Here is a 12,428-nt window from a genome sequence, read left to right as displayed (position 1 = left end):
TCTTCAGTCTGCTTGGGAGGCAGTGAAAGCATCAGGGAAAGGAGGTCACCATTGTTTTGTATTGTTTCTGTCCCTCTCCACAGGGGTGAATTGCTGTCTCTGCGGGACATTGAACGCCTTCATAAAAAGCCCAAATCTGACAAGGAGACGAGACTAGCAACTGCAATGGTGAGTGGGACATACACCATCCCTCCTTCTATAAACAGAAAGAGAATAAAATGAACCATAATTTCCCCCAGTGTGTGTAGGTGTAAACCTCCTGGCACATGCTCATTCTCCCTCCCCGTTCCCTTTCTCTATGCCCTCCCTCCCCCTTCATGCACGTTATTAGGTGAGTGAACCCATAACCCAGTCTAGCCTAAAGCTTTAGTTGAGGGTGACCTTTAGATTCCTGACCCTGCTGCCTCTCCTCCTGCCTGCCATGCTTGGTCTGTGCAGTCCTGGGGAAAGGACCCAGAGCCTGTGCCTACTCAGCAAGCATTCTACCAACTGAGCCACATCCCCTCCCCCCCAATTAGATGAGAGCTTCTATTGTTTTGGTTTGTTTGGTATACTTTTTTGTTGTTTTGAGACAGGGTCTCTCTATATGGCTGTCCTAGAACTCTCCATGTAGACCAGGCTGGCATCGAACTCAGATCAGCCGGCATCTGCTGGAATTAAAGATGTCCCATCTATACATGGCTGTTAGATGAGTTTTGACAACTGTATGTAGCCATCTAACTATCACCCAAAACACAGTGTAGAGGATAGAAATGCGTATTATGCACTCATGGTCTCAGGATGCTTAGCACTTTATTAAAGCAATAGGGAAACATGTTTGCAGTCAGAGTCAGCCTGTGGCTCATGCTGCTGCCACTCATGTTTGTGCAGTGACCACTTTGTCCCCTCACTGCTGTGAAGCCGTGTCACACAGTAGCCCCTCCTCACCTTTGCCTTGTTTGAATGGAGACCCATGTGGACATTTGGAACCCCTGTGCTTTCTCCTCTGCTCTTCCACACCCTGACGTCTTCCTTCCCCTCTTCCCACCATGCCAGCACCAGCTTGGCCTCTGGAATCCGGCAGAATCGGGGTGTTTCCTCTCACTGAGCTCAGCTTTGTCTCTGTTGGATTGAATCCTAGGGATCAAAAGCTGCACTTTGTCCCTGTCTTGTCCTTGGCATCCAGCAGAGTGATGAAATAATGCTGTCAGTGAAGAAATACTAATCACTAATTGCTTTGTGCTAATAGGCAGGAAGGACAGACCGAAAGGAATTTGTGAGGAAGAAAACCAAAATAAATCCATTTTCCAGTTCCACAAATAAAGAGAAGAAAAAACAGAAGAACTTTATGATGATGCGATATAGCCAGAATGTCCGGTCAAAAAACAAGCGCTCCTTCCGGGAGAAGCAGGTAGGTTCAGTGTGGAGCCTGAGTGCTAACACAAGGCAGCCATGTGCTTGACAAGAGGGTGCCTTCTGAGGACCACATGCGGAGTGTGTTTAGGCTTCAAGGAAGCGCTCGCTCTGAGGCTGGGAGCAGACAGGGTGGGAAAGCCTCAAACCTGAGCTGTTACGGGTCTCCATGTGAACTGTGGGTGACCCTGGGTCATCATCTCTGTAAGTAAGAGAACAAGCTGGGTCCCCTCTGAGGTCCATTCCCATACTAAAGTAGTCTCTAGCCTGTGAAGTAGATTGAAACTGATACATGTTATGCATGGGACTTTTCTAAAAGCCCTGCGGTGGTGTGCTCAGGAAGGCAGCACTCAGCACACAGTCCTGCTGTGTTGTGATTCTGTATCCTTTCCCAGAAAGCATCACGTTTACCAGCCTTGGGGATCTCTATCCATTGTTGCTTAACTGGTTTGCAAGACAGGTCTTACTGTGTGCCTTGTAATGGCTTGAACTTACCCAGGCTGGCTTTCCTCAGAGATTCACTTGCTTAAGCCACCTGGGTGAGTTTGCTTCCTGATTGCAGGCATGTGCTACATGCATGGCCCGGCAATCATGCTGCTTGGGTGGCCTGCTCATCTCAGCGATGCACTGTAGTAAACAGGTTGACGCCGTGTGTTTTCCTCTTCTGGGAGCATGCCAGAGCTTATCATGTGTCATTCTGAAGCAACTGTAGAGAATCTGCAGTTTCTAGGCTACCCAGTCTCTGAACCATCTTTCCTGGTAGCTAGCCAACAGCAGCCTGCCAAGACTAAGTGTAGTGGCCAGCCCTCCAGGCAGCTCTGTAACTGTGGGTGCCACCACCTAAATTCTATTTTCATTCGTGTAATCTGTGTTTAACACTGTAGATAATAAAAGTGATGGCATTTCTAAAGAAAGGCTGATTTTGCCACATAGTCAAATTGACTCAAGTCCTGTCCTTTGGAGCCTTCCTAACGTCGTGGAGTTGAGGAAATTGCAGCCACGCTGTTGGCAGCCTTGCTTCTTTGAGGTTTAATTTGGCGTAGGGCATCACTCCCCACTTCCTGTTTTGTAGAATGCCTTTGGGGGGGGGGGGTTAGCATGATAGAGAAGCTGGGCTTTCATCCTTATCAGTGCTTCATTAAAAACATTTCCCTCAAAGTCTAGAAATTTTAAGACTAAACTGAGAATGACACATTCACGGCTGCTGGTTTAAGAATGTTTCTTCATCTTGCCGTTGTCTTGCTGCTTGAACTGACAAATGAATCAGCATTCTTGCATTTGTTTCCTTGCCTTGCAGTTTCTTCTTGTTATAGAATATAACTCTTGTTCCTGACTTTCCATATTGTCTCAGCTGCACTTATACCGTCAGTGTTTAGAGTGAACACAAGATGTGTCAAGTAAGCTGGGCAGTGGTGGCCCACACCTTTAGTCCCAGTACTTGGAGGCAGAGGCAGGCAATCTTTGTGAATTCAAGGCCAACCTGGTCTACAGAGTGAGTTCCAGGACAGCCAGGGTGAGGCAGAGAAACCCTGTCTCAAAAAGCACAAACAAGCAAACAAAAAGATGCATCAAGTGTTAACTTTAAGTAAAGCTATTAAGGCTGGATGTGGTGGTTCACGCCTGGAATCCCAGCAACTTGGGAGGCTGGGGCAGGATCCGTGCTTGAAAGTAAAGATAATAAAGTTGATTTTAGTAGTATGCCTTGATTTACCTAAGTTATGAAAGTAATTCTAGCAGCTAATCAATACAGAAGTTATTGAGATATTTTATATTTGTGTTAACTAATTAAAATCCAGGGTCCTGTTTTACACAACACATCAAGTTTGAACAAGTAACTCTTTGTTCTGATTGGTTCTATTCTTGTTTTAGTGTGTGGGATGCTGCAGCATGTGTGTGTGCGCCTCATGCCAAATGCTCAGAGAGTCCCCAGGTACCCTCTAGGAAAGACCGGCGATTCACCCCCTGTGGGTGTTTCACTGTCCTAAACCGGATCTCCAAGCCTTGCTGTGGCGCTCACAGGGAAAGAAAGGACTGTAGATGTGCCTTTGTTCAGCTAATAGCATTTGAAGGGGGAAAGAGTGAGATGTGCAGGCGCTGAGACAGTGCTTGGCCTGCAGCTTAACTCCTCAGGGCTTCCAGGTAACGCTCACAAGCAGGTCTTCTGAGTGAAGTGTAAACATAAACAGCCAACAAGACACTGGAGAGTGTTAGACAGACCTCCTTAGCCAAACCAACTAAGATTCTTCTTTTTTCTCTTTACTGTCCTAACAACTCTGCCTGCCTACAAAGAGATTCGAAGTCCCAGCAGGAAGCATGGAGATGGGAAATGCAGAAGGTTTAGATGCAGAACCAGGCCACATCCGTCCTAGAATGGTTTTATACTTTTGAGGCAGGGTTTCAAATGAGTATGAGCCCAGACTGGCCTTGAATTCCATCTTTCTGACTCAGCCTGCCAGGTGCTGAGGGTGTGAGTCATGATACCTGGCTCCCAGAAATGTCTTCTAAACAAAGCACAAGTTCTTAGTAAATAACAAGTCAAATCTCTTCAAATGGCTGGAATTAATGGAATAATTGTTCATCACACACTGAAGATGTGTGCCTTGGCCTTGCTTGCCTTTTACTGCTTAAAACTTGGGCTTGTTCTAATAGCCTTTAGTATTGTGAATTGTCCGGGGAGGGTTAGAGATCTTGGTTGGATACCTGTACCTCTTAAGTGCTGAGTAGAGCAGAGAAGTGCTGGGTGCCACCCCTGAAGTCAGGGGCACTGTTTCTGTAGGAAACATAAGGTCACTGCAGATGCTGGTTCTGGTCTTTTTTTTTTTTTTTTTCTGGATCTTAAAGTCAACCTTCAAATTCTACCCCAAGTATCATCGTCACAGGAACCCCCAGTTCCTGTGGCTAGAAGACAGTCAGGTTCAACTAGAACATACATCACACATTCATTTCACCTGACACAGGGTGATTAAAGAAGTTAAAAAAACTTAGGGCCTCCTGGGTTGAGGAGATGGCTCAGCAGGTAAAGTCCAGGAACCCATGAAGTGCAGAGAGAGAATCGGTTCCACAGAGGTGCCCTCTGACCTCCACAAGCGAACCAACCCCCCCACGCGCATTCAATAATAAGAATAATTAAAGTAAAATCTTTTAAAATTAAGAGTCTGAGTTAACTAGGAAGAAATATTTGTCTTGAACCTAATTCCCAGAGTTTTGACTCCTAATGTTAATGTCTTCAAGTGTGAGCCATTGAAAAGAAGTTGTAGTGGTGACGTATGGTGGGGTTGTCTTACCGGCTGGGCAGCAATCACCTTTACCCACTGAGTCATCTTGCCAACCTGGATTGGATCCTGTAGGAAATATTTCACTGTGTGATGTTTTGGGATAGCTGTTGATGCAGTGCTTCTTATCTGACAACTTTATGACCTAGTTGATGTAACAAGTTACTACTGTTGATGCTTTCTTTCTCTTCTCTTGCAGCTGGCACTACGAGATGCACTTTTGAAGAAGAGGAAAAGAATGAAGTAACTTAGCAGCAAGTTGTCCATCTCCTGCCAAACGCCAAGTGTGTATCTACATGACGAAAATTCATTAAAAGGTCAAGAAACACTATATTTTGAAAACCGCAGTAACATTTGTAGCAATTTGGCATTTTTAATTTGGAGGTGGGGCTGGTGGGAATATGAAATGTAAATAGTAACGATGTTAAAATCTCTTATACCAAGTGCCTCCTAATTGCTGCTGCGTACATAGCTGAGTGAGCCAGACCCTTGCTGAGGGCAAGTGTACATAGGTGTTTATAGTGAGCTGTAAATAGTCCCTATTCCAGGTCGTTGGGGCTCCTGGCTAACTTCAGGGATGGAGTTGTACATGCTCTTCAAACAGGACAATGTTACAAGAGTAAGAGGGTCTTGCTTGTAAATAGGCTTGCCTGCTAAACGGGCTCCTGCTGTGCAGACTGGGTACACAATTTTTATGTAAAGAGCTTTGGCTAAGACCTCATTTTTTAAATCGCCTTAAGTCTAAATAGTGATTTTGAAATGTCTGGCAGGGTGCAGTGGCACACACCTATAATCCCAGCATTCCAGAAGCTAAGGCAGGAGGCTCATTGGTTTAGAACCAACTTGGACATACTGAGTTATCAGGGGCATCCTGGGCTGCATAGTGAAACTCCAACCAGAAACACAGTCAGAACTTTCCATTTGAGCTTTGAACTTTCCATTCCTGTTCTCTGTGTCTGTTGCTGGGGTTTTGTTGTTTGTGTGACCTGTTCTCTGTGTCTGTTGCTGGGGTTTTGTTGTTTGTATGGCCTGTTCTCTGTGTCTGTTGCTGGGGTTTTTGTTGGTGGTGTGGCCTGTTCTCTGCTGTCTGTTGCTGGGGTTTTGTTGTTGGTGTGGCCTGTTCTCTGTGTCTGTTGCTGGGGTTTTGTTGTTTGTGTGACCTGTTCTCTGTGTCTATTACTGGAGTTTTGTTGTTTGTGTGGCCTGTTCTCTGCTGTCTGTTGCTGGGGATTTGTTTTGTTTGCTGTGCCTCTTGTTTTCCACCAAGTGGATTCCCTGCCTCTGAGCTTCAAGTCCAGCCCTGAGTGCCGATCTGACTCTTCCCATTGGTTTGATGAGTTCCCTTCATTCTCAACTCAGCCCATTGCTTGCCTTGTTCTCAACCAGTACGTACACATTTTTTATGTCAGATAGGTGTGTGCAGTGAATAGTAACACTTGATCCCTTGTGGGACCCGCTCTGCATGCAGCTGCTGGATTTAGAAAGGTGCCTTTTGCCTCAGATATCTTAAGTAATCTTGTAATGAGAAGATACTGTTGCATGTTTGGATTAGAGGAAAGGGCAGTTTTCTGTCCCTTGGAATTGGTAGCAACTCCTACTGTTTGCTTTCCCTTCCTCCTTTTCATTGTTCTGTTCAGTTTCTAAGTTCAGCTTTGGTTCTGTTTATCCCCTGTCACTTTCCCGAATGGTGCCTGGGTCACTGTTGGGGGATTGCCCAGCAGCCTCAGCCAGCCCAGCTGTGGAGGAAGTGTCCAGTGCAGGTTTCTGTGTCAGCCCTGAAGCTGCTCTTCTCTCTTCTGCTGTTCTTTTTTGGGTGTCTCCTTATGCATTGGTCTGAAGTCAGCTGAGACACTCACTCCAGCTGCAGCTGTGCTCTGTACTTGGTTGTTTTAGCTCCTCCGGCCCCCACCTCCCAGCTACTGGGATTTCAGGCACATACTACCATGCCCAGTTTCTGGGCTACTAGGGGTCATACCCAGGCCTTGGCATATAAATCCAGAATACCAGCACATTCCCTATATGACATTAGCAGATTTCACTGGTAAAGAAGTGCCACACACCTCTTCTCTGTCGAATCCCTAGTGTTAGGTAGGTATCTGCTGGAGTGTCGAGGGTACAGCACATGTGTGGATGCCTGCTTTAACCCCTGCCTGCCAAGGCTGTCTGTAACTGTTACACCACCTACCTCTCTGAGTAAATTGTGTTTGGTGGGGTTTTTGTTACTTTCTTTTTTTCTTGTAATAGTTAAGTTGCTGTGTTTATTTTAACCATCCAGTCCAGTGATTTGACAGCGATCTTAAAATACATGCTGAATGTTCTTGTGGCTGCACACACAGTGTTTGCGTCATGTTAAGGGAAACATGATGTTCTGTGAAGATACAGCTGTGCTTCATCACATCTGATCACATCCCAGTAGACACACACTGAGTCTTCACACTGTACCATAATCCATGTGGCAGCTGTTGTAGCCTCTGATGCCCATGGTGGGCAGGGCAACACTGTAAAAAACTTGTTCTTGAGGCCCGTGGTTAAGTCAGTGTGGTGTTAGTATAAGTTGTAAAGATTGCAGTTAATACAAATTTTGTTTTTATTTGTTTTCTGGTTCATTGAAAACTTAGAATATATATAATATATAGAGTACTACATTAAAATTCTAGTTTAACTAAAATGTTTAATTGTTTTGAGTACTCCGTTTAAGCTTAACAGATGTTTAAAGTGTACATGGATAATGTGGTACTCCCACAGGTAGCGTCCTCTCACTAATTCTTTGCATGGTTGTGTTAGACCCCCGAAAACTCAAGTATCCGGGGTCTCAGGCCAGGTTCGAGGTCACCCCCATCACCAGGTGGATTCGAGAGCTTGCTGCAAACTGCACGAGGCTTTATTGTAATTTAACGAGCTAACCCTATGTTAGCTCGGGTCTTTCACCCACCTGCCATGGCGGACGGCTAGAAAAGACGGCTCCTTGGGTCTCCCAAAAGATCTTATAGGGCAGCGTAAGGGGAGTGTCTAGGGGTACGCACAGGCTTACGCACAGGCTCACGATTGGTGTGCTTCCAGGCTTGGAGGGCTTGCCCTGTGTTGATTGGTCAACTGGTTGTTATGGCCCATAGGCCCTCCCAGGGTGGTTGCTATGCTCTCTACGTCATTGCTGTGCGCTTGTCCGTAAAGCACACCCAGGGTCGTAAAGCATAGCGCCACCAGCTAACTTCTGATTGGTTCCTTGTCACAAGACAGGCATCTGACCTCTAAGTGACCAAGGCAGGTTTATGGCAAGCTGTTATGGCTGCCGAAAGGGAAGCCAGTTCCTTCAGTTGAAGTGTATTTTCAGAGATTTAAGAAGGTTTAGCCAGGCATGGTGACATCACCTAAAATCCCAGCACTTGGGAGAATGAGGCAGGGCAGGAAGTTGCTGTGAGTTTGAGGCCAATCTGGGCTAGCAATGTAGCAAAACCCTGTCTGGGGAAGGGGGGTATGAAACAAAGAAGAATGCAGAGATCTGGACTCCAAGAAGGAAGTTGGCAGCACCTGGAACTCTAGGTCAGGTCCAGGCTGCCGGGGGAACCGCTTGCCTGGTCCTTTTCACCTCTGTAAAGATGCAGAGGCCACAGCTGCTTCTGCTGCAGTTACATAGCGTGCTCATTGGTTTGCATTGGTTCTCTGTGTTACTTTCTCTTGCAGATTCTGTTTGTGTGTGTTTATCAGTCTAAGTGGTTAAAGTTGAGAAGTATTTGTAGTATAATCCAGTATACATGTGGGAGATTACAAAAAACATACAGAAAATGTGCCAGATATTCGGGGTGTTGTTGGGATGTGATGTGTTTTCCTTCTTTCTGAGTCTTTCATGGTGTATGTTATTACTTATGTCATTGTGTAAGAAACAAACAACAACAAAATGAGATAGGAAATAAAGGTTTGTGGAGAATCATCCTTGTGAAATTTCTCTATAATTAGAAGGAGGTCCCTTGTTGTCGTCATGCCCCTCTGGCTGTGTCCCCTGCCACACCCCGCCCCAAGGGTGCTGGCATGAAACTGAGGACCCTGGTGCATGTGCAACAAATGATCTACCACTGAGCTACACTCCAGGCCTGGAGATGCACCTTAAAACCCAAGGCATAAGTGATTTCAAAGCATCCAAAGGTGTTTGTCTCCTCTTCCTTATCTTTTCCCTGGCTTCCTGGGGTCTAGAAACATCCTCTAGGACCCTCTCTGAGTCCTGCCAGTAATTAATACACAATGTTGTCAAAAGTGCCATTAGCAGGGGCTGGAGAGGTGGCCCAATGGTTTATAGCACCCAGTGTTTTTGCAGATGATCTGTGTTTGACTCCCAGCACCCATGCGGTGGCTTACAGCTGTCTGTAACTCCAGGGGTCTGATGCCCAACATGAGGGCACCAGGCACGCACATGGTGCACACACATACATGCAGACAAAATATCCATACATGTAAGAAAATAAATTAGTCTGTTGCTGAAAGTTTCTCTTGTCCTACCTTGGTCCTGCTGCCTCTTCATCCCCTAATAAGCACACAGATACGCTATATTCATTATAAAAACTGCTGGCCAATGGCTAGGTCTTCTTATTGGCTAGCTCTGTCTTAATTATTAATCCATTTCTCTTAATCTATGTATTGCCATGAGGCTGTGGTTTACCGGTAATCCGGCATGTTACTCCTTGGGCAGTATGGCTCCCTCTCAAGGCACTTCTCTGCCTACCTCTCCCAGAATTCTCGTCTCCTAGTCCCGCCTATCTTCCTGCCTATTGGCCAAACAGTGTTTTCATCAACCAATAAGAGAAACATATATACAGAAGGCCATCCCCCGTAATTAATCTATTTTTAAAGTACCATTAACATGGTTCTTTTTTTTTTTTTTTTAAGATTTATTATGTATACAATGTTCTGTCTGCATGTGTCCCTGCAGGCCAGAAGAGGCCACCAGATCTCATTATGGATGGTTGTGAGCCACCATGTGGTTGCTGGGAGTGAACTCAGGACCTTTGGAAGACCAGTCAGTGTTCTTAACCTCTGAGCCATCTCCCCAGCCCCTAACATGCTTCTTTTTGGTTTTTCGAGACAGGGTTTCTCTGTGGCTTTGGAGGCTGTCCTGAAACTAGCTCTTGTAGACCAGGTTGGTCTCGAACTCACAGAGATCCGCCTGCCCCTGCCTCCCAAGTGCTGGGATTAAAGGCGTGTGCCATCAATGCCCAGCTTCCTAACATGGTTCTTAAGTGGAAAAATGGCTTAGAGTTTGCACAGAGTAAAAAAAATCATAAGCTTTAGCTAAAACCTACTTTGAGATCCACATTGTCAAAATAATAGAATATGGCAAGAGCTGCATTTTTATCTTTGAGCTTTTATATGAAAACATGAATTTATGGTCATTTCACTGCAGGGAATGCAACACTAAATAACAATACATCCAACATCTCTAAAATACAGGCAAAATATACTGTAGTTAGGTGGAATACTGGCCACTTTCTCCTTGGTCTTACCAAATATCCCGCAAGAAGCAACTTAGGAAGGATTCATTTTGATTCCCAGTTTGAAGGACTCAACCTTTGTGGAGGGAAGGTCATGGGTACCAGTGTATGGCCGAGACATCTCATTTCTGAAGACCGGAAGGCAGAAGAAAAGCGAGCCTGAAGCTTGCTTCCTCTGGTCATTCCCCAGCTCCTAAAGGCTCTCAACTCCTGCTAATAAGTCTGTGGGGACACTTCACACCCACGCCAGCACAGTTAAACCATTAAGAAACAATTGCAATTGTTTTTTAAGCCAAGGAACAAGCTGGATGTGTGCCCACCTGTAATCCCAGTACTCATGAGGCTGAGGTTGAAGGGATGGAGAGTATGTCTCAAAACATACATACACAGGAGATGTAAACACTGGTAATGTGATAAAAGTAAAGCTGTTTGTTTGTTTAGTTTTTAGTTTTTCAAGACAGGGTTTTTCTGTGCAGTCCTGACTGTCCTGGAACTCACTTTGTAGACCAGGCTAGCCTCAGACTCAGAGGTAAGCTCCTGCCTAGGCTTCCCAAGTGCTAAGATTCAAGGCATGCACCACTATCCCCTGGAGTTAATCTATTTTTAAGTCAGCATATAATACATAAAAGTGATATTAAGGCTTTTTTTATATTAATCTCTGAAATTGGAATGTGTTTTAAGTTCCTGCATCCTTGTGACAGTCTTAGCATATTGTCCTTGCTTGCACATTCACAGACTTGGTCTCAAATCTCCAGTTGTCACCTTTAAGACCACACAGGCACTAGCATCCAACCTTGGGGAATGGGGCTTAGTAGCTGGTAAGAAAATACAGGAAAAAAAATGATAAAATATTATAAGCTATTGTCATAACAGAAAAGTACAAGTACCGGAAGTGGTATATAATGTAGTTCAGTCAGTAAAGTGCTTGTGTAGCATTTGTAAAGCCCTGGTTTCAACTCCCGTACCACATAGGCCAGGTATGGTTGCGCACGCCTATGGTGTCAACACCTCACAGCAAGCCTCAGGGTTGCCCAGGATACACGGGACCCCATCTCAAAAGTGTTACAGCACTGAGGACACTTAAGCTCAGTGAACATTACAGCCCCCATCACAATATCCATCTTGGCTGGAAACATGCAACAGCTTAGAGCCTGCGTCTGAGTGAACTCTTGGGTACTGTAGCTTGCCAGACACAGTGGTGCACACCCAGTAATAGAAGGCTCTGGAGCACACTGCTGCAAATCCAAAGCCTGCTTGGTCTGTGAAGCAAGTTCCAGGCTGCATGGCCCTGTCTCCAGAGCAGACTCGCCGAGGTTCTGTGTATATATGTACACAGCTGGGGTCATTGAGAGTCTCTCACTGGTTGGCGAGGCTGGCCAGCTAGTGGGCCCCTGTAATCTGTCTGTCTCTCTCTCACCTGCCACCCCAGCTCTGGGAATACAGACATGAGCCACCATGTTTCGGGGAGAGGGAATTGCTGGAGATTTAAACTCAGGTTCTTATCCTTAAGCAGCAAATGCTTTACCCACTGAGCCAGCCTCAAAGCTCATAATGGCACAGAGGGCAGTGTGGGGGCGGGGGAACTACATCAAGTCAGATGGCAGTTTGGAAACATTAACCCCTAGTGTAAAGACACTTAAGCAATATCTTAATTTTAATTTTTTTATTTTAATTTTTTAATGTGCAAGAGTAGACACGTGATTTTTTTTTTATTTGTACAAACATGTAAGAGAGTTCTTTGAATGCAAACAGAGTCCTGATAGAAAAGAATGTTACTCTTTAGATGACAGTATTCCCTTGAGGCACATACAGTAATGGTATTTGGTTTTAAAACAGCCATGTGAAAATGGTTGCTGGGTATGAGTGGGAAGAATATGTCTGACTGGCCTTTCTGTCTCTGTTTTAGACACTCTGGTAATTTACATTATACAAAGCATCCTTTGAAAAAACCAGGAACAGCACTAGTTTGACCTCAGCCAGAGGCAGTGGAGCAGTCTGTCCCTAAATCAGCATCACAGGGGGCCTGAGAGGGAAATTGGACCAAAGCTGAAGGGCAAGATGGGGAGCCACCATTCTCTGGGAAAGGTTGCAAAAGCAGGAGTTAGAGGAATCACTCGGGAAGCAGGTCAGGAGGAGACAATCCTCCTCAGAACTTCCTGTTTCAAGGACACTTGAACCTTCCTCTTTTTGAAAAATAAAAACATTTTATAACTGTGACTTTAAATAGAGCACAATGAAACATTTACCAACTCAGTGTTACATGTTGTGTTGTTTTATTAAACAA

The 12,428-nt window shown here is 45.2% G+C and overlaps 1 protein-coding gene across 2 annotated transcripts in view; it reads left to right on the top strand.

The window, feature by feature from the left end:
* The window catches only part of Sdad1 (SDA1 domain containing 1), a 30,406-nt gene extending 18,003 nt beyond the window's left edge, over positions 1-12,403 (top strand). The window contains exons 20-23 of one of the 2 annotated variants that reach the window (XR_004772260.1): positions 84-168; positions 1,229-1,390; positions 4,864-4,981; positions 12,051-12,403. Coding sequence is in view for 1 of the 2 variants with exons in the window: in XM_027388412.2 (XP_027244213.1) it covers positions 84-168; positions 1,229-1,390; positions 4,864-4,911 (295 nt within the window). In the remaining variant the exon portion in view is untranslated. Of the gene's footprint in view, positions 1-83; positions 169-1,228; positions 1,391-4,863; positions 5,102-12,050 lie in introns of those variants that run through there. The other variant, XM_027388412.2, reaches the window with a different exon arrangement.
* Positions 12,404-12,428: the final 25 nt, after the last annotated feature.

The sequence above is a fragment of the Cricetulus griseus genome (assembly GCF_003668045.3).
Source record: "Cricetulus griseus strain 17A/GY chromosome 1 unlocalized genomic scaffold, alternate assembly CriGri-PICRH-1.0 chr1_1, whole genome shotgun sequence".
Lineage (NCBI taxonomy): Eukaryota > Metazoa > Chordata > Mammalia > Rodentia > Cricetidae > Cricetulus > Cricetulus griseus.
This window is presented reverse-complemented; position numbering and strand designations above follow the sequence as displayed.